Source organism: Rhamphochromis sp. 'chilingali', assembly GCF_963969265.1.
Source record: "Rhamphochromis sp. 'chilingali' genome assembly, chromosome: 12".
Classification (NCBI taxonomy): Eukaryota; Metazoa; Chordata; class Actinopteri; order Cichliformes; family Cichlidae; genus Rhamphochromis; species Rhamphochromis sp. 'chilingali'.
The window spans coordinates 28,636,571-28,658,356 of record NC_137939.1 but is presented as its reverse complement, the minus strand read 5'-3'; the positions used below and the strand labels follow the sequence as shown (position 1 = coordinate 28,658,356).

At 40.1% G+C, this 21,786-nt stretch overlaps 3 protein-coding genes across 3 annotated transcripts; all 3 read left to right on the top strand.

Moving 5' to 3' along the window:
• The first annotated feature begins 4,141 nt into the window (after window positions 1-4,141).
• Window positions 4,142-5,377, top strand: nppal (natriuretic peptide A-like). Its single transcript, XM_080898358.1, has 3 exons — window positions 4,142-4,274; window positions 4,423-4,733; window positions 5,157-5,377. Exons 1-2 carry the CDS (start codon window positions 4,191-4,193, stop codon window positions 4,729-4,731), a joined length of 393 nt encoding a protein of 130 aa, XP_080754484.1. The 5' UTR covers window positions 4,142-4,190; the 3' UTR covers window positions 4,732-4,733; window positions 5,157-5,377.
• Window positions 5,378-11,881: 6,504 nt separating this feature from the next.
• On the top strand, window positions 11,882-13,017 carry nppb (natriuretic peptide B). The gene is made up of 3 exons (XM_080898748.1): window positions 11,882-12,066; window positions 12,438-12,723; window positions 12,807-13,017. The coding sequence occupies exons 1-3, from the start codon at window positions 11,953-11,955 to the stop codon at window positions 12,821-12,823; spliced, it is 417 nt and encodes a 138-aa protein (XP_080754874.1). The 5' UTR covers window positions 11,882-11,952; the 3' UTR covers window positions 12,824-13,017.
• A 4,902-nt stretch (window positions 13,018-17,919) lies between these two features.
• nppa (natriuretic peptide A) lies at window positions 17,920-21,294 on the top strand. The gene is made up of 3 exons (XM_080900077.1): window positions 17,920-18,095; window positions 19,996-20,302; window positions 20,876-21,294. The coding sequence occupies exons 1-3, from the start codon at window positions 17,985-17,987 to the stop codon at window positions 20,878-20,880; spliced, it is 423 nt and encodes a 140-aa protein (XP_080756203.1). The 5' UTR covers window positions 17,920-17,984; the 3' UTR covers window positions 20,881-21,294.
• The last annotated feature ends 492 nt before the right edge of the window (window positions 21,295-21,786 follow it).

The window sequence follows — 21,786 nt, the reverse complement described above, 5'->3', positions numbered from 1 at the left end:
TATTATCCTGCATTGTCTTATCTAACGTTGCAGTTCTCTGAGCCATCAAGGTCACACGCTCTCTTCTTAGAAAGTGCACCACAATTAATTTACAATGAATTCTTGTTAGGGTCTTTGTGTTGCAATATAAAACAACTGCTGTTTTGAATCGGTGATACATAAATAAAACTTGAATAGAATTAAATTGACCGTGATGCTGTAAAAAGGAAGAAAGGAAAGCACGATGCATAAAAGTCGACACAGCCAAAGTCCTGTTATTTCTACACTCAGTTTCATATGTTGCTGCTTTTCTCACAACTAAGAAATGGCTTTATTACAGAAACAGAATTACCCTGTGGGGGGGTTGCAAGTCAAAAATAGACACAAGCTGGTAATATTTGAAACATTCAGTGTCTACCAACAAGTTAACGAGTTAACTGAAGCTGGCTTATTGTTTATGGAAGTGAATTTTGATGGCTATTTTTGGAATGGTTGTGAATGATTAGCAGTAGGTGGAAATGTCTAAGCTGTGGGCTGGAAGAAGGTCAGAAAGATACACAGTCATAAGAAAAGAAAAGAGAAAAAAAACAGACGTTTGTCAGCAGTCAGTTTCTTTAATATCTTGGTATACTTTGTGGATTTCTTGATGAACAGAAATAAATACATTTAGTAAGTGCAAAAAATATCCACACACATGCATAATGATCTCCAAATGCAATACAAACAAAGGCATTGTGTCTTGCATTGTGGTTCCAGCTGAGCTCAGCAGATGTGGGTGGGGGTCACCATTGGGATTCTGATCTGCTACGATGGGTCACTGGAGTCATACAACTTCTTTATCTCAATAAATCGCGTTCAGTTCTTTCAAGTGATCTCCTATTATTTAAATTCTTTCACTAAACCCACAAAGGATTCCTTAACCTAGTTTCAACAGTTCCTTCCTACAGTTTCATAGCTCACATCCATTCATGCTATATGTGCTATATAAATGTAAAATGTAATCTTTAGAAGGAGACATGTGCATTAATATTATTATGGTATGTGCACATATCAGTTAAACATGGGGTAGTTGGTTGCATGCCTGTTGTCCACAAGAGTCCATAGTCTGGGTGAAATACTGTAGAGGCCTTGTGAACAACAGGCTTGTTGACCTGCTTGCTGTCTTTCACTGGTCAAAGACCACGTCTACCTGTTCTCTTTACATCATGCTAAGTTAGAGGTGTTTATATTTAATCATAAATGTGTAACTGTTGCTTTTTAAGAAAGAAAGAACTACTTAGCCCTGTTTGCTTTGACCTTACAACCGAGTGCTTTTTTTGTTTTATTATTTTTAAAATTTTTTATTATTTTTGGTGTCTGTCTGAAATCCCAGTGATTTTTGATTAGTATTTATCCAGCAACCTCCAAAATATCCTAAAATGTTGTGTGTTCATGTACCTAACCTGATGTTGACGGTTGTTTCAGTTTTGCTCCATAAAGCTGCAAACTTGGATATTTTTTATTTTATTTTTTTAATTTTTTTTATTTTTGGCCTGTCCCGTTTGGCTCTTTTGCCATCAGAATTGTTGTCTAAAGGCAAAGAAAGATGCCCAACGGATTTACTTTACCAAACTGACCATCCCAGCCTTGCCGTAATGGTCCATTTGATTCACCTTTTATTGTTTATTTTATTTTCACTTACTGAATACGGGACAGACTTGACTGGGGGAAAGAAGGGGAGAAAGAAAGAGGGAAAGAGAAACAGCTGAGAAGAGGGACGGGGGAGAAGGGCAAAAGACAAAAACCAACAGAACGGGCAGAGGAAAAAAATGCATATATCAATCACCTGGATCACCTGCTGAGAGAGAAAAAAGAAAGCAAGCAGAAGAGAACAAGAGTAATAGAATAAACAACATCACAATGATATATGGGAATATGACAGTAAATACTAAATATTAAACATTATTGTGCAGCACATAAGATCAACAGAACACAGTGTGCTTTGAGGTAGGAGCCAAAAAGGGTGTAGTTTGTGGGTGTGATCACCCGTGTGTACACCTGTGAGCATGGACGCGCTTGTTTTTTGTTTTTTTAAAAGGTTCCTTCATGTAATAATCTGCTAGAGGGTGTGGGGGGGCCACAGCCCCGTCCTCCAGGGCGTGAAGCAGGTATGGAGGAGATCAAAACTCCAGACATCCAGAGGCCCCCAGAACTTGGATATTTAATCATGCACAACATGAAGGTCAAATTTTCTTTCTTATGACTCTATTAGCTTTAGTGTGTGTATAAAGAAACACAAAGAGCTAAGAGACCGAGAAAAGATATTTAACCATCATGTTTCATCATGTTTCTTCATCAAGCATCTGCTAGTAATGAATCATACCCCATTGAGTGGCAGTGCCCAGTGACAGCACGTCATTACTGGGCGGGTCATACAGTCTACGAGTGCTTAAACACATGATTGGAACAGCAGCCAGTTTGAACCTTGTCCATACATGTAAGACTAAAAAAATCTGAAAAGGAAAATGAGAATAAAATTAATTGTAGAAGCTGCCCGTCAACTTAGAATACATATAGTGAACACTGAAAAACACTAAAAAACATTGCTTCCATTAACGTCTGTACAAGTACAAGTGCAATAAAATGTCCACTGAAAGAAGAGTTGTACGAGTTGAACAATGACATAAAACATATTGTCAGTTTTGTACAGTAGCTTAGCCATTTGACTGATATTAACCTGACTGAGCTTCCACTGCTGAAAATGGGCCAAGAGGCAGAAAAACCCTCCAATAATCAACAACTAAAGAAAGAACTAAAAATGGCAGGACAAAGTTTCTCAGCACAGCATTAAAAAATTGCATTTTATCTTTTATCATGTAACTATTGCATATAAGCCCCAAAATTAAAGCACAGTGGTTCATACAATATGTTTGTTTAGTTTCTTAAATGCTGAGAAACAAAGGCTCTAAATGCCTGTCTTCTGTCTGACAGCATCACATCTGGCACATGTAGACATGTAGTATCTTTCTCTGTGTAACAAATTAGAAAAGTGCAGATTTCTTCCATAAAAACCATGTGAATTGTTCACTGCTGCCTGCGCCAATTTCATATGATAGCCCTCCAGCTGAGAACCTGGTGAAATGTCAATTAGCCTCCATCCACCTCCACACGGTGTGCTCAGCTTCATAGGGTCCAGGGCTAATCGCTCATCATTTACCCCTGGTACATGTCTGCAGGGAGGTGAGCTAGGGGCAGCGGTATGTGCACATGTGGCTCATCACTTCAGAACACATTAGTTTGACTGGGCTTCGCCAAACCTTAACCAAACTTTATTCTAATCTGGAGTTGAGGAACAGTTACTCCATTTTTATCTTGCATTTAAAAGTGCTTTAATACAAGTATTTTTCATACGCCACCTTAATTACCTAATACAGTTAAATGTCATTTACATCACTTCAAAAATGCAAAATGTTCAACACAACATTTCGACTTGATAACCCACAATCAGGTCTGAGGGATTAGCACTGGTCTGGTACTAAAAAACTCCAACAAACAAAACCTGACATTTTGAGTTATTATGTTGAAAATTTAAAATAATAAACCAGTACTTGTACCTGTGCTGTAAACATACTAACATCTATATTTGTGCCAATTCTATGTTTGGAATTCAGGCAGGTCTCGCGATATAATTACGACTATGGCTCAGAAATAAAAATGAATGAGCTCAATTACTTGAAGAGTCACTAATATGGTATTTCCAAACCAACTACTCACCATGTACTGTACTTACAGGGCTGATAAAGTTAAGAAGTGATTATAAGGGTCAGCTATCCAAATGCCAACTTCCAAAATCCTTTCTCATTTGTTCTTGAGTAATTACACATTTATAACAAAGTGTGTTGATGCGTATTGTCACAAAGTTATGGCAGTGAAAGCCAAACAGATGCGATGTTCCATGTCGTGAGTAATTCAACTCTAAAATGAAGCTCTGACACTGAGCAGCAGAGAGAGCTTCAGAGGAGTTTGAACGCCTACAGCAGTCAGGTTAGACTCTACTCCCACGTGTGGGAACATTAGTCACACCTCGTTAATTTCCCCAGCACTGATGACGGAATCAGGTCGCGTATAAAAGCTGCACCTGTCCACCGTTGGACAGCCAGTGGAGCAGAGACGGACTGAGTGCGCGTGCGTCAGCTGGTCCTCACAGAAAAGAGCAAGAAAAACAAAAGAAAATGAGTTTGACTGTCTCTGTTTGCGGCGTGTCTCTGCTGTTACTGCTTCATTTCGTAGGAGCCAAACCCGTTTCTGACCTTCAGGTGAGTTTACCTGAGCTTTCAGCTGGTGTAAATGTCTCCTTTTATAATGATGAGTTATTTATTGCTGAATCTTTGCGGGTTAGTTTCTTAGCACTGTGCAGAAATGGCAACTTTATTCTAAAAGCATCTTTATTTCATTTCTCCTCAGAGTTTCAAGCAGCTTTTAGAAGAGGAGATCAACGCCTCACCGTTACTCCCCGCAGACGAGACTGAGGTGGAGGGGAAAGACCTGCACACGGGCAAGTCGGTGTTCGGGGCGCCAGAGGAACAGCCATGGGACTCCTCTGACCCCAGTAACTCCGCACTGGTGGCTAAACAGAACCTCCTTTCCCGCATCTTCAAAGATCTCGTGAGGACCTCCAAGCGCTCGTGGAGCCGGTATAAGAAGGGTGGGATGAGGAGCTGTTTCGGGGTCCGATTAGAGAGGATCGGTTCCTTCAGTGGGCTGGGATGCTAAAGGTAAGAAGCAGAAAACTTTCCGTTTAACGCTATTTGGAATAGTTGCAAGACAGAAAAAAAGACAAACATAGTTTCAATGTCTTTCTTTTCATTCTGAGTAACAGAAACAATTTGCGCCACTAAATGTTACATTTTATGAATACATGCAGTTAAAATATTGTCTTGATGCAGAGGTATTTTGCGTTCATGTATAACTTGATATGATTTGTTAATATGAATATAAATCGATGGTAGAAGCAGTATTATGGTCCCTATGTGGAAGATTTAAGTCACATCCTATTTTGTTTATTTATTTTTAATAAATATCATTATACATATAATTAATCAGATCGGATTTCGTATGTCATTGTGTGAGAACAGCTGGGCAGTTCTAGCAGGTGAGGGTGGCTCTTCACTGGGACTAATAACGTGTTGTTCTGTCAGCAGGCGGGGACCTTCAGCGCATCAGTGTGAAACGCAACCAAGAGCCGAGCTCCCCTCACACCACAAGGTTTTGACTGACACTTTAAAGGGCGGTTGATTCAGACTCTGCTGTACATGGTTCATATTCAAAACTGTGTTTTCCTTTTTCAAATGTGAGCTGTTAAATTATTATAAATGTATTTATTATTTATTTTATGCTGTTGTATAAGAGTTGCCTTGTAATAGAATGTACTGCAGTAAAACAGTTATTTTGCATAATTGCTGAGTGTTGCATTCAATTCTTTCCTGACATAATTTAAAGCAGCTCCAGACTTTCCCAGGAAATATTTTAATGAGATATATACACGTGAAATAAAGGTGTCTGTGATTTGGGGAGCCGGTACCTGAAGGATTTGTTTGGTTTGTTTCATTTGATCATGTGATCACCTGATAGGAAACAAGATCACTTCTGCTGATTTTATTGTTTCCATTAGGAGCAATATAGACGTTTTTTTTTAAATGCCTATATTTCTTAAAATATAATGAATATATTTTTTAAAATTTCCGTGAATGCACTCTGACTCTCACCCCATGATAGCTGAGCTAGGAGCCATCCCACCCTGAACTGGTTAGCAGGAGATGGATGGATGAAAATAAAAAGCTGCTGGGTTAGGCTTCACAAGCAGTCCATAGTCAAAGCTCTCATATTTGAGTATTTGAGGTACAAGATATAAATCACAGCTTTCAGAGACACGGCATATGAAACATTTGGTTCCACATGTTCTTGATTGTACATGCCAGTAGACCAAAATGAAAAAACAAGCAAACAATTAATGTTAAAAATGACAAAATGAATCAAACTGAATTTCACCAAATTTCTACAACTTTGTTGTAATTTCTCAACCAGTCTCAGAACAAAAAAGAAACCAATAAAAATTCTCAAATGATGAGCAAAAGTACAAAAATGAAGTATTTTTTAAAATATACTTTTTGGCTTTATTAGACAGAAACAGTGAAGGCTGACAGGAAAGTGAAGGAGAGAATGGAAGACATGCAGCAAAGGACTAGGTCCAAACCCGGCCGCCTGCTCTCAGCCATGCTACATATGGTCACCTGCTCATCCAACTGAGCTAAACTGGTGCCCAAAAATAGACACTTTTTTTTTATTATGTCAGTGACTACTTCACAGATAAATGTGCTCTGTCACTGCACTGTTTCTGTGCTGTTCAGATGAAAGCAGAATGTAAAATATATTAGCCTGACATCAGCCTTATTTATCTTGTTTTAGATATTGTCTAATAGCTTCACTGCATGAAACTTCATTGTGTTTTGTCTGATACATTATATAATATTATATGAATCATATAATATTCTGCTGTACAGTAACAAGTAACTATATCTTACAAAAAGAAGAAAAGAAGTGCTTCATAACTGATGGCTAATCCTGCGGGTTGGCAGGTAGAAGTACAACGCACACAAACAGTAAGACTGGCTAAATATGTGGGGTCAGTCAGTCGGGATTAAATACCAGCCCCTCGGTCAACGAACATCTAAAAGTTGGAACTGAATAGTTTTTTATTGACCACTCAAAGGGTTCCAACCAAATATAAACAATAAAAAATGTGCAGTTTATTTTCACTCACTTGAGTAAACATTATTTTTGTGATATTTGTGTGATGAAACCAACTGAATGTTTACATTTACATTGTGTTGAAATCTTCAATTATAAAATAAAACACCCATGAGTTATGACAAAAAGTATTCCTTTGTGGTCAAGTATTTCTTACCGAAGAGGAAATAAAGTATGTTTTACCTACTTATTACTTAACACAGGTGTTGTTGACTGTCGTTAGAACCTCATTTCAAGTTGTTGCCACAGTCAAGGGCAGGATCTATTAGTGAAACAAACCTAATTAGTAGTGAAGCTTGTCAGGTGGGCATGTATACACTCGTAGAGTATTAGATGCTTCCTTTAGTTACTACTTCTCAATTTTTTGACCCATTCCTCATGACTATTGTTCCAATATAGACACATTTTACCAGCACAACCAGTCCAAACTATGTCGGGGCCTTTTTAAATTGTATGACTGTTTTCATCAGTTAGACACAAATACCTCAAATAATACGAGTGAGTATCTGCTCAAACACTGGATCAACCTTCTGTTGTCATTAACTGGCTGATTTGCAACAGTCAAAATTAAAGTCCACACAATAATTATCAGTTCTTAATGCCCCCAATAGCACTCACAGACAACTGGTTTAAATTCCTCGATGCATGAGCAACAAAAATCTATCGGAAAAACAAGAAACCCAAAATTGCCATAGCAACACTACAAGATAATAAATGACACGATAGATTAGAAGCAGTACAAATTTGCATTATTATGTCACAGTGAACTAAAATATTTAATCAAATGGATACAAAAGAAAACCTACAATCAGAATCAGAATCAGAATCAGAAACTTTATTGTCATTGTCATGAGAACAGCGAAATTAAGAATGGTCCCCGATCATTGCATCATCCCTAGCAATATCAAAATATAAATAAAACAATAAAATTCAATAAATAAAATAGATAGAATACTTAAAATACTAATAAGATATAACAGTAAAACATTCACATACATTCCCACACACATGCTTCAGACCGTGCATAGATTAACACAAGAGTGGCGTGATGGACATTTTTTTGTAGTATTCAGATGTGTTATTGCAGTTGGATAACAGCTGTGTTTGAGTCTATTAGTCCTTGCTCTGATTGCCCTGTACCGTCTGCCTGAGGGCAACAGTTCGAACAGGGAGTGGCCAGGATGTGAGGTGTCTTTTATGATGTTTTGGGCCTTTTTAAAACAGTGGGCGTTGTGTAGAACTTCCAGTGTGGGGAGAGGGCAGCCAGTGATCTTTTGGGCGGTGTTAATGATCCCTTGGAGTGCTTTCCTCTGAGCCCCTGTGCAGCTAGTGTACCAGATGCATATGCAGTAAGTTAGAACACTCTCAATGGTGGCTCTGTAGAAGGACACCAGCAGTCTCTGTGTGATGTTATTCCTCCTGAGAATTCTCAGGAAGTACAGTCTCTGTTGGGCCTTTTTCAGCAGCTCGGAGGTGTTCACACTCCAGGAAAGGTTCTCCTCTATATTGACTCCCAGGAAGCGGAAGCTTGCCACCCTTTCTACACAGTCCCCATTTATGAATAGTGGTTGGATCTCTGCCTTTTTCCTTCTGAAGTCTATTATGAGTTCTTTGGTTTTTGAAGTGTTGAGGAGGAGGTTATTGGCCTTACACCATGACGTCAGCTGCTCCACCTCGTCTCTGTACGTAGACTCGTCTCCCTTGGAAATGAGCCCCACCACTGTGGTGTCATCTGCAAATTTCACAAAGATGTTGCTGTGGTGGCGAGGAGTGCAGTCGTGTGTGTAGAGAGAGTAGAGCAGTGGACTGAGCACACAGCCCTGGGGTGAGCCAGTGCTGAGACTCAGGGCTGAGGATGTGTGATGGCCAACTCTGACTCTCTGTCTACGGCCCGAGAGGAAGCTATTGATCCACATGCAGGTGCTGTATGGAAGCCCCAGGTCTTGTAGCTTGGCCACCAGTTTGTGTGGAAGGATGGTGTTAAAAGCTGAGCAGTAATCCACGAAGAGCATCCGCACATAGCTACCATGCTCTTCCAGGTGAGTTAATGCAGCATGGAGTGCTGTGGCTACAGCGTCTTCCGTGGATCGGTTTGCTCTGTAGGCAAACTGGTGTGGATCCAGGCTGCGGGGCAGGGCTGCTGTGATGTGTCTGCGGACCAGCTTCTCAAAGCATTTCATTACCACTGGGGTGAGTGCCACCGGTCTGTAGTCATTCAGGCCGGTGATGTGGGGCTTCTTAGGCAAGGGGACTATGGTGGAGGACTCACAGATAGATGTAGAACTTAAGAAGTTATAAATTAGAAGTTGGTAACATCCTGGTGGAAAGCAAACAAAATCATTAAATCGTCACCATCACCATATATTATTGTATTATTGTCTAAAGTCCATCATTCAAGCTCGGGTCCTCTACCAGAGCCCTGGGAGTTTTAGGGTGCTGCACAGCATCTTAGCTGTTTCCAGGATTGCACTCTTCTGGACAGAGATCTCCGATGTTGTTCCTGGGATCTGCTGGAGCCACTCGTCTAGCTTGGGAGTCACTGCACCAAGTACTCCGATTACCACTGGGACCACTGTTACGGTTAGAAAAACTGCTGGCCGTTTCAGCAGTTTTTCTAACCGTGGCCATGGCATTGTTGGTAAGTGTTTGTGGTCACCATTACTGAAAGCAGGCCTTTTGAATAAAAGGGTAGGAGTGCTACAATGTTACTGTAGATCAGGGGTCCCCAATCCCATACCACGAGGGCCGGTGTCCCTGCAGGTTTTAGATGTGTCATGATCCATCACAGCTGATTTAAATGGATAAATTACCTTCTCAACATGTCTTGAAGTTCTTCAGAGGCCTGGTAATGAACTAATCATGTGATTCAGGTGTGTTGACCCAGGGCGAGATCTAAAACCTGCAGGACACCGGCCCTCGTGGACTGGGATTGGGGACCCCTGCTGTACAATATGCCGGCCACTTTGTTGTGGCGTTTCATTCTCTATAGATCTTGTGCTGAAAGCTTGTTTCTGTACTGCCACAATTAGTGCCTTGTTCAGCCACTCTGGGATTTCTGGATTTCAGCCACTTTCTCTATCTGCTCGTGAAGGATGTTCTTTGCAGATAAGGGAATCTGCCATTTGCCCTTGGTTAAGTCTAGCATCGTAAAAAAAAAAACTAGCTCTGCCCAACTGGTCCAGGAGCTCGTCGATCAAACATCAAACCTCATTCAACTTCAACACAGAACCATATGGACCCATGTTTCTTTAGTACAAGAACTATGGGGCTGTGCGACTCTTCCATGCACTGTTTGACTCTTCTATCATTCCCAGCTTGAGCAGTTCAAACAATTCCTTTTGCACAGTTTGTCTCTGGCGTTCAGGTAACCTCTGAACGTGCTGTCACATCAGGCTGCATTTCAAAATGTTGCTCCATGGCATTTGTACAGCCGGGCAGGGGGGAGAACACATCTGCAAAAACTGCTATTGCAACACAGCAAAATCTGCTCTCTGGGCCTGTATGAGATGGTTATCACAATAGGGGGAGGCCAGAAAGCTGAAATTTGGCACCTCCAGCCACCGGAGAAGGGTCTGGAGAAGCTACAGGGTCACCAGAGAAGCTACAAGGAGAGACTAATACAAGCACTTTGTCTCCCAGTGAAAATTGCCAGAATCTAGCCGCTCCCTTTGTACGGGCGCTCCTGGGCCTGGAGGAAATTTTCCTCAGCACCACTGTGGAAAAAACTCCTGGCACGACCCGGATGCTTGGGCAGTTTTTATTTGATTGATGTGCTCTTGAACTTTGCAGCGCTCTTCCTTTATCTTCGCTGTCAGTTTCTGTCACGCCAGCTCCTGTGTCTGGATGAAAATGCTCCTCTCCGGCCCCAGCAGCTACTGGAATAGGTAATGCATGATTAAATGATGCTCATCAGTTGTGAAGATCAGCCTCCCCTGTTTCCACACCCTAAACCCGCTGCTCCACCCCACCACAGCTGGATTCTCATTCTTATTTGGATTCAGGGCTGAACCTGCTCTCATCTGCAAGGATAATTGGGGCACTAGTGGCAGACCTGCTAGTTGTAGTGTTCTCTAGGTCCGTTCACGAATGTTTTGTTTGAAAATGCAGTAGTAGCTTACTGGTGATCTGGCTCTAGCAGTGCTTTTCCTGCTCCACCTTGCCCCAAACCCAGATAGTGTGATGACCCTTTAATTTTTTTAGAGGAGTTTATTCTGAAGTTAATTTGCTTACAAGAAAGTGAAATTTGTTGTTGTTGTTGTTCATTAAATTATTGTTTTTTTTGTTTGTGTTTGTGTTCATTCAATTACTGAGGATTCTGTGACTTGGTGGTCCAAATGAGACTGCTACAATAATAAAAACGATTTTATTTATTTAGACCTACCAAAATCCCAGCAGTGAGTTTAGCAGTTACTACTTGTCAGTCACTATAACTGCATGAAATATAAAAGATTTCCTGTATCTGTCTGTATGAAAGCAGAGCTGAATCCGTCTTTTAGAGACAGTACTTCACCTAAATTCATAATCATTTAATTCACTGCTATATTTGATTAAAGTTATCACAAGACTTGTGAGTGATATGTGTAGTGTTTTGTTTTTCCTTTGCTTCTCACAGCAGGTCAGTGATGACCGACAATTAAAAATGTTGTAATCACCCAAAGGTGACAGACTTTAAAATACACTTTCAAGAAAAGAACATTAGGCAATGTAAACAGCCCATTAGCAGAGTGGACCCCCCATTTTTATTCCTTCCACTAAAAGATGATTTCTCAGAGCAATTATTACGAGGTGACCGTACAACTATTACATCTGTGTCTTCATTTAGTAACACTATCATGTTGTCACATTAGTTTACTACTTCCTGTAACTCAGTGACAACAGTGTCCCGTGTGAGGTGGGGAGGCTCTGGAGAATGTTTCTCAAGCAAAGTAGCATATGTAAGCGGCTATGTCATAAGAATACTAGCATACAATGCTTTAAAAGGAGCATTTTCCGACAGCTCGTGTTATCAGAATTAGGTGTCAGGCATGCCGGTCCAATTCCTGGCATACCTATGTGTGTTAACCTTAAGTATAAAAGAGAGTGCTGCTGTTGGCTCCGGCATCCAAACACCTACAAGTCAAAGAAGAAAAAGAGAATTTATCCATTCATCCAACTACTAACACGAGCTGCAGCAACCCACAGAGCAACATGCGTCTGTCTTCTATATCGCTCTGTAGCCTCCTTCTCATTTTAAAGCTGCAGCTGACTAGTACATATCCCATCAGCACTGGCTTGACTGACACTGACATGGACATCTTGAAGGTAAGTCTCTAAAGTCACTAAAGTTTTTCTTGAAAAAGTTGAGTCTTTCTGGGAGTTTCAGGCAATCTGTAGCAGCAATCAGAACAAGGAACTCAATTTTATTCACGTAAAATGTTGAACAACATCCTGCATTTCCTTCCATAGCTGTTCCCAATATTTAGCCTTGATCTCTCATGTGATAAAAGCATAAAGTCTGATCATTTTTATCTGTCACCTGTGCTCCAACATTGCTTCTAATAATCTCAATAAACTGAGACATAAACTGTTGACAAATACATTTGAGTGCCTCTGTCTATCCTCATGCCATAGTTAAATTGCCATGTTTATTATTCAAGACACAGTACAACTTTCATCTGTGTGGATCTTTAAAGGTGCTCCTAAGCAGACTGGAAGAGTCTGTTTCAGACCAAACGGCAGTGGACCAAAATGCCCCTGGACAGAGAGATCTTCTAGACAGCCTTAGCAGAGAGGACGCAGGAGATAGACATCAGCCAGACACCGGACTAGATGAAGCTGAAATCCGGGAGTTTCTTTCGGCCAAGAACCTCAAGAGTGTCCGCAATGATTCATCTAGGAAATCCTCTGGTTGTTTTGGGCGACGGATGGACAGAATAGGCTCCATGAGCTCTCTGGGGTGCAACACTGTGGGAAGATACAGTAAGTTACAGTAACTACACTACAACACGGTTAGAGTAATGTACCACAGATTTAACTCTTACTCTCTTACTCTTCCCTTGCAGATCCAAAGCAAAGATGAAGTCTTACCATCTAAATTCCAAAACTGCAACGTCTCTACCCAAAGATACTTTTATTTAAAGGCTATTTATTTACTAATATTTATTAAATACTGTTGCTCAGCAGAATATTTAAAATAATCAAAGCCAAACTGTTCCTTGTGTACTGTTGAATGTTTTAATAAATGTTTACAACTGCACGTCATTGGCCCTCATCACTGACCATGAGACACAGCCAACATATTTCAAAAAGGCACAAATGTACGGGAGACTTTTCCTTTGAACTGTCAAATATAAAAACACACACTGAAACATGCAGTGTTGTCTTAATGAAGAAGCTCTTGTCATTCTGAGTAACTGACAGCAGCAGGGAGCTCTATGCAGGACGTTTATATACAGAATTCATTTGATAACAGATTTATTTTTCTGTCTTCATAAAAAAGAGTAATGATCTGACACAGATCATTACTCAACAACATTGATTAATATGCTGAACTGTTTATTGGTGATAATGATTTTCCATTCCCATTTATTTCACTGCCAGTGCGTTACTGCTGATCAGCTGAGTAGTTTAGTGTGTACATGCTTAGCTTGGCACCTGATTGCGTCTCCGAGGTTGATTAAACGCTTTCTAACAAGGAAGTGATGTACAGTGAATTACAGTACAGCTTAGCACTCCATCATCAGTGAGGAGCTCCACTGATTAAAGCTACAATTACATCATCATGAGTGAATTTGAATTTGCTGACTTTTTTAGAGTGTTCAAACCACCTTTCATGGCCACATGGTTTAGATGGCTGTTTGACTGATTGATATATTGATTGTTTCCACTAGATGTATAACAATTCACACTGACTCCACCACACTTTACAAGTCCCCAGCTTGTTAAATAAATTCCCCTTTTAGAGATAATAAAGGGGGAAGAAAAATCACATGTGATTTCTTGTTACAGGCACCGAACAGGGTATTAACCCTATAATGTCCTTTGTATCATATTTAATATGAGTTTCTGAGACCTCTATCTCATGAACATGATCAATACTTGCCATAATTTCAAAATCTTATGGACAAAACTCATTTTTTGTCTAAAATTAACATTGTTGTTAACAAAAAGTTGCCAAAACATCCAATGTATCAAATGCGATACAAAAAATATATAATAAATATATAATAAACATATATCATGCACAACATTATGTAGGAAAAAAAAAGATTTGTGGATTTTGTTATAAGGGCTAATAAACATCTCAGTTCCAAAAAAATCTGAATTTTATGGATATTTTTTGATGGGTTGGGTCTGACAACCCATCTTAAAAATCTCTTCGTCTAGAAATATACTAGGCACGTGCACGACTAGACGACTAATCATTGCTATTGTAACGAGTGGGCACCAGATTTCTCCAAGACATGCTGGAGAAATCTTTCGGCTGGCCTGGGAATGCCTTGATGTTTCTCTGGATAAGCTGGAGGAGCTGGTTGGTGACAGCGAGGTCTCAGCTTCCCTGCTTAGACTGTTGCCCCTACGGCCCAACTTCACAGAAGCAGAAGAAAATGGCGGGGTGGTTTATCGATTTATCATTTTAGATTTAAGGTTTTATTGAAGCGGTTGTCATGAACCATGTACATCATTCAAGAGTCTGGGGATCTGAGGAAAAGTTGTGTTTTTTAGTTATAGTAAGAGTATGTAATAGTTTTCTTGTCATATTTTATTTTAAGTGTAGTTTGTATGTTTGAAGTAGAGTGTGCAACAAAAGGTATAAAACACTCATACCATCTATAGATTACAGAACTTTAACCAAACCATTGTCAAGAGTAAGTATCCACAGCCTTTAATCAACTCTGTCTTCTGATCTTTGCAACATTATTTACTAAACTGGGTTTTAAAAAATTAATTATTTGGTTAGAATCCAAGATGGAGATGAATGGAAAATTGTTTTAAAACTCCACTGGGACATTTCAAACACCTCGTATGCTGTTTGGGTTAACCAATCCCTACGGTGTCTCAGACCCTCAGAAAAGATGTCCTAAGAGACTTCTTTAGCGTCTTCATCTTTGTGTTTAGATTGGGATTTTCCTCTACTTTTTTCAAAATCCTGTTCGAGGTTGACAGGTGAAGCCTGGCCCCACCTCAGGTCCAGCTGGACCACAGACTACAATTTCTCTCCTACCTGCAGACTGCTAAAAGTTTGAACTCCAATCTTACACCATGGTTCTTGTTTTTAGAAGATTCAATTTGTCCACCATGTACCGCTTGTACCGGTGATGGAAGACTTTTACCTTACAGCATCTCGAGGCAACTTTTGTTGTATTTGGAACTTTTTTTTTAAGAACTGAAATTACCACCATGGCATTCCTTCCCAGCTTCCACTGGGACTACATCACTAGGTTTGCCTGCTACCTTTGGGTAAGTAGAACTACTTCTTTCCTGAAACAATATTTTTGGTGTCCTTCATTAGTGTTAAAGAATACGTTCCTGCCTCCCCCACATGTCTCCTTCACCCACTAACAATTCCAAATAGGTTCTTGTCATACATCTTTTTGGATTTTATCACTGATTTTCTCCTCTCAGATGGAAAGACAGTTATATTAACCACTGTGTACAGGTTCTCTGAGGCAGCTCACTGTGTGGCCCTGAAGAAGCTCCCTCAGCCTCCAATTTCAATTCAATTTAATTCAATTTTATATAGCACCAAATCATAACAGCAGTTGACTCAGGGCACTTTAAATTGTAAGATAAAGACTGTATTGTGGAGGTAAGCATGGACGACACAGAGCTCTTAATTCTCACTCCTTCTTTATTCCTCTCCAACATCAACTGAACACATCGCGCCACAAACACAGCAACACACACTTCCTCAACACTGGGTGTGAGTGGAGCCCTCTAGTGGTCCACCACAGTATAATAATACAAGAGCAAGTGCTTTGGAGTCTACCGTCAGACAAATGGACAGATCGAAAGATGAAAGCAGGAAGTAGCAGCAGCCTGTGGTTGAATTATCCATAACAATCCATAACTTTGAGTTGTCTTGTGAATATGCCCATAACTCACTCAGTGCTAAAAGCAATCACTGTTTAAAGTTTCAACTGGTTCTCAGCCACCCCATTCCCATCCAATGAAGAGGAACTGGATGTGCTCCCAGTTCAGTCCCATCTGAAGCACAGCTGCTGCAACTGGAACCAAATGAAGGTCGCCCAGCTTTGAACTGCTGACTGCAGTCACTGCTTTAATTTTCATTGTTTGGAGTTCTCATAAAGCCAAAGCATCAAGCCATGACATTACGCTCTTTCAGGCTCTCCTGGCTCTGTTTTCATGAGAGAGCACGCAAAAGCTGGGTGCTCAGGATCCACATCCATTCACCACAGCCACAGTCATTTGGTTAGCCTGTTCCTCAAATGATGGAAAGGAGTCCAAACTGTATTGGTCTGAAGTGGATTCAAACAGCAACAACAATGATGAATTCTGGGTAATTTAAATGCATTCCAACAGCTAGCAGTTCAACCATCAGGCCACACAGACACCTCCTGCAGCAGCATGTCCAGGATCACATTACTTTTCAATCACACCCAGTGCACTCCCTTTATATTCCTTCTTACCACTCAGATTAATGTCCTTGTCTGCTCAAAGCCTGAAGGCAGCTAAGGTCACACTGTGCAAGTATATGTGGCACATCTGTAATGCTGCAAAGCCACATAAATCTCATATTTTATTGCCCAAATACTTTACATTCCCTATAATTCTCCGGCTCTAGCTGGCCATCATAGGTCCTACAAAGTCCTCTGGGAGCTTGGTCAGCTGTGGAGGATTGTCCCACGCCAAGAGTGTAAAGAAAAAACAAAAGCAAATTTAAAAAAAAGTTTTTGTATGTTTTAAACATGAGGTCTGAGCATGACAATGGTATTAGTCTCCTCAGCAAAATGAAACAAATGATTCTCTAAATATTATTTATTTATTTCAGTTCTGTTTAGTTTTGAGTGACCTTGTGATTTTTTTTAAATTGCTTTTTAATTTTCTCCAAATAGGAATTTAAAATGACTCCTTAGAATTCAAATCTGCAGGATTATTAGGGGTCTGTGTGAAGCACATCCCTTATTAAATGTGCCATTTATGTGCCTTCTGAATGAGCGAACAAGGCAAAGCTCCACCCATGAAATGCAATCTCTTATCATAGTGCATCAAAGTCTGCACTTCCAAAATGTGCGACTGCAAAGACCCTAGAAACCAATAAAGACCTCAGGCTCTGATTTGTCTGATTAATACTGTGGAGTTACAGTAAAATGAGAACATGGTGTTTGTGTAACTCTTAACTTTGAAACTCACCGAATACACATTAAAACTCAAATATTTATTTTGTAAATATTTCTTTAAATATGTGAAAATTACTTGTTTGTTATAAAACATGTAAATTTATGATTGTTTCTTGAAAGTTGAGTCCATGTAATTCTTGTCTACTTTCTATTAAAGGCCACCTATTATTGAAACATACTCACAGTATATGCTTCTTCTTTTCTATAATACTGCCTGTTCATGCCTGTTCATAATGCAGCCTATAATTTTAGATTATAGGCTGTATTATTCCTACCTTACAAACTCATGGCAGGAAGAAATGCCTTCAGTTATGGTAATAAATCATATTCACGATACTGTTTATATTCCTTTGACTATAACATTGTTTCCTTCCTGTCCTAATCTAAACCATGGAACCACGAGCAGCAGTTTTAACCTACTATGGTACGTTTCATTCTTAGGAGTGTAGACAGTGTTAAGTATTTGCATAGTGAAACTGCATTCTTCCCAATACACAGCTCAGAGATCCAAGATGGCTCCTTAGGTCATGCCACTGCTGACTGGAAAGCATGATGATACACAGACACATATACTGTATACATAGACACACACACACACACACACACACACACACACACACACACACACACACACACACACACACACACACACACACACACACACATGTCACTTACCACCAAGCGCCACTTAAAGAGACATCTGACCAGCGGCCTTATCATTTAGAGGTGTCAGAATGCACTTGGGGCCGTCTACAAAATGATGGCACTGCCTGTCTGGCGCATGGTAAGTGTATGTAGATGGTTGTGTATGTGAGCCAGTCTGTATATAAAAGCTTGCAGTGCATGCTATAGTATCAGTATTAGCAGAAGAAACATAACATGAGAACTGAGGTTCTGTGGGGTGTATTGGCCCTGCTGTGTCAGCAAACACTGGTTAGCAGCCACATACTGGGGAGGCCCTCATCTGCTAATGACCTGGCTCAGCTCAAGGTAAGAAACCATGTCACACCTGTAATCAACACACCATTTGTGAAAACATTACACTGTGAAGGGTCAGGTACTTTGATATTCAAACAGAGAGAGGGTCAAAGATGAGAAAATAGTTGCATGAATAACATATTTCCTGTTATTACAACATTTAAAAGTCATTCAAAGGCAGTTTCACTGGTATCAGTGTCTTCAATTATACCATGCTTGTAGGAATGCTACAAGCATTTTATAATTGCACAAATGCATCCAGTCCAGTATAACTGATTTATGTTTTACTTGACAAAGTAAAGAGTTTTTTTCAAATATAGTTTAAATCAGACCACGTGTTGACATGCTTTTCTTTGGATTTGTGAGTATTGAGAGGGCATAACAAGATAAAATGTTGACTGTTGTGATGACACCAAGAAGACACAACAACAGATCAGGCGATTACAAACAAAGCAACACAATGTCGAAAAGTAGTTATCATTAGAGTGTGACCTCACATTGATCTGATCTCAAAGATATACCAGCTTTACTTTGTTCTCCTGATTTTCACTTGTAATTTTAACTTCATCAAAACCTTCATCTTCATTCTTCCTTCATCTTATAATTAGCTGAGGTGAACTAGAAATTAGAGCTCTCTGCTTCCAGAATAACAAGCTGTGGTTTAGCTGTGGCTGAAGTAGACAGTTATTAATGAGTTTGCTTTGACTCTGACACAGCACTGACAACACATGAACAAAACCTTCACCTTTATTCCTGATATGCTGTTAATATTTGCATACCTATTAAATTAGGCAATAAAAACATCCATTGTTTTGAAAGTATGCAGCCTTTGGTTCATAGTGTGAACGTCACAATATCTGTGCACTGATGATAACTGTGATATTTAAAATTTAAACATCGTGAATGATGGGTCCCTCTTGTTTGTTGTTGGCTGAGTGGGTGACTCCAGGTGGGCTCTCAGACTCGGGACCCATCTGCTGACTCTAGTCCACGCTTTGCGGTGGAGATGGTGAGTCCCAACCCTGGGACCCCAGGTAGGGTGTAGTAGGGGATTTAGATGATCAGCTGATGAACTGGGTCTTTCCTGGCTACCTTGGTGGCCCCACACAACTCGTCACTGCTGTGTGTTTTTCAATTTGATCTGCACCTGAGGCATTGAGTGTGAGCATTGTTGACCAGCTGTCGGGTGCTCATGTCACAACTGTCAATCTTAAAAGCACTCTATTTTTCATACAGTCATACTCATCCTTTATATCTCAAACACTCACTTGCACCATAAGGTCTGTATTTAAAAGCTTGCAGTGTACACTATAGTATCAGTATTAGCAGAAGAAACATAACATAGGAACTGAGATTCTGTGAGGTGTAATAATCCAGTGTGAGAGTCAGCTGGGTTAACTGTTGCTTCCTGTTTACCTAGCTGAGGCAGCTTTTATTCCTCCTTTTCTGACAGACAGACCCCCACTGTCAATAAATTCCTCACACAAGTTTATAGCTAAACCAACTGATTTGAGATGCTGGAGGTCAGGGTTCAGCAACTTCATCTCATTCTAAAAGTCCACTATTGTCCTTTAAACAAGGGTTGACAAACAATCCTCATCACCTGGGACCTTTCTTTTGGCTCACGCTGGGATGGCCGGCCTCTTGTGGGGTTGGTTACCCATTGGTTCTCTGGGGCCCTTGTCCTTTGGCAGTGGGGGCTCCCAGGGGGGTGTTGTTGCAGCCTGTCACCCTCATTATGTATACACACCCACACCCACCCACCCACCCACCCACCCATCCACACACACACACACACACACACACACACACACACACACACACACACACACACACACACACACACACACACGCACACACACACTTGCACGTCCCACCTGATTTATTAGATGCTTTATGATTTCTACAACAGTCTTTGCTGGAACGCTTTGAGGAGACATTGGATGAAGTGGTCCAGAAAGAAGACTTGGAAGCTTATTATGAAGACATGAACCAAGAGCCCAAAAGCAGCCAGGCCAGCCAAGGATGGGACCAAGAGGGGAACCAAGAACCTCTGATATCTGAAAAAGCCCAACCACTAACTGAGGGCAAGACTGTGAATCAGAGGAGCCGCCTCCAGGACCTGCTGATGGCCACCAGGAAACGCACCTCTGGCTGTTTTGGAGCCAGGATCGATCGAATAGGAAATGCCAGTGGCTTGGGATGCAATAGTGGAAGAGGTAGGACTGCAGTCGGAGAAGCAAAACACAAATTTGAATTAAATTTGTTAAATAAATACAGAGCATTAGAACATGTCAACCCTTAAAAATGTGCATGTAGTTGGATTTTGACTAAATGTGCATTCACATATTCTACAAGTTCTTAACTTGACAACGTGACAATTGTGTTGATGTGTTTTCTCACTTGTTATTCTTTCGGGCTGCTGCCTTTCGGGGTTGGCACAGCATTGAGCCTTCATCTGCCTCCATCACACCAACTTCCTCTGCACATGTCCAAACTATCTCAGCTTTGCCTTAAACATTGACCTTCTTCACACTATTCATTGTAAAAATGTTTTGGACAGTCCACTTTTGCTCATACTATAAAGTACGCCAAGTAATAATTTGCAGAACACATTTATGTTGATTGACACTTAGTTTTATTTATTTTTTAAATGAAATATAAATACTTAAAGTTTAAGTAGAAGTTGGAAATAAATGCATTTGAAGGATGATGATGGTACCAGGATTGCAACATGACCAGTTAAATAACAGTACTGTCTTCTTTTTGTGCTTGTGTCATTGTCCTCCTAGGATAGTCCAGCCTTTTCCCGGGGCGCATGACGAATTCTGCTGTTGGAACTGAAATTATATCAGAGAAATATAGAGTTTGGAAAAGTATGGTTTTGTATTAGTTGCATTTCAACTTTGTGTATCTATTTTGCATGTTTCTGTGTCAGACATGAGAAACTGGCTGTTTTTCAAGTAGGTAATTAATTCGATAAGTCCATTGTAGATGAGCAACATAAACACTTTAATGGAAAAGAGTTAAACAACTACTGTAACTGCATGTGGGGGTCTAACAAAAATAAACATATTTTTTACTTACATGAAGGATTCTCTCTATTTTATAGACAGAATAAAAAGTAGAATTTAAATAATATTTGAGATTGCAGTGTGCACATTGAGGAGCGGAGTGACTGATGTTGCTATAAAAGAATACGGCTCTCACAACAACAAAGTGGTAAAGTATGTGAAACATTGTACTGCATATATGACACACTGCAGGAGGACAGTGGTTGTCCACACTGAGGTTTTTAATAAAAAGGGAAATAGTTGTTCCGTGTTACTGTTGGCTTCCATCACCATGACATACTTAAGATTCGAACAAACTTTTTACAATTTTTCTGATAATTTGCTAATTGTGAAATAGGCTGATAGTTACCAATAGAGCTGTCAACAAGGTTAGGTTTCTTTAGTAGAGGAGTTACCTTAGCAAAGCCAAATAAATGACTCAAGGCACCGAACGGAAGCAGTTTGAGGACATCACATTATTTATGTGATTTAAGTGATTGATAAATGTGTTACAATCATCATCAGAAAGTAACAGAGCGTGCTGAGATGGAGGAGAAACAATACAGTTGATAGTATCCAATGATAAACGGAAATTATTCTTATAGCAAGATTACTGACATAAGAGGATCGAGCGAGTAAGAGTGAATGAG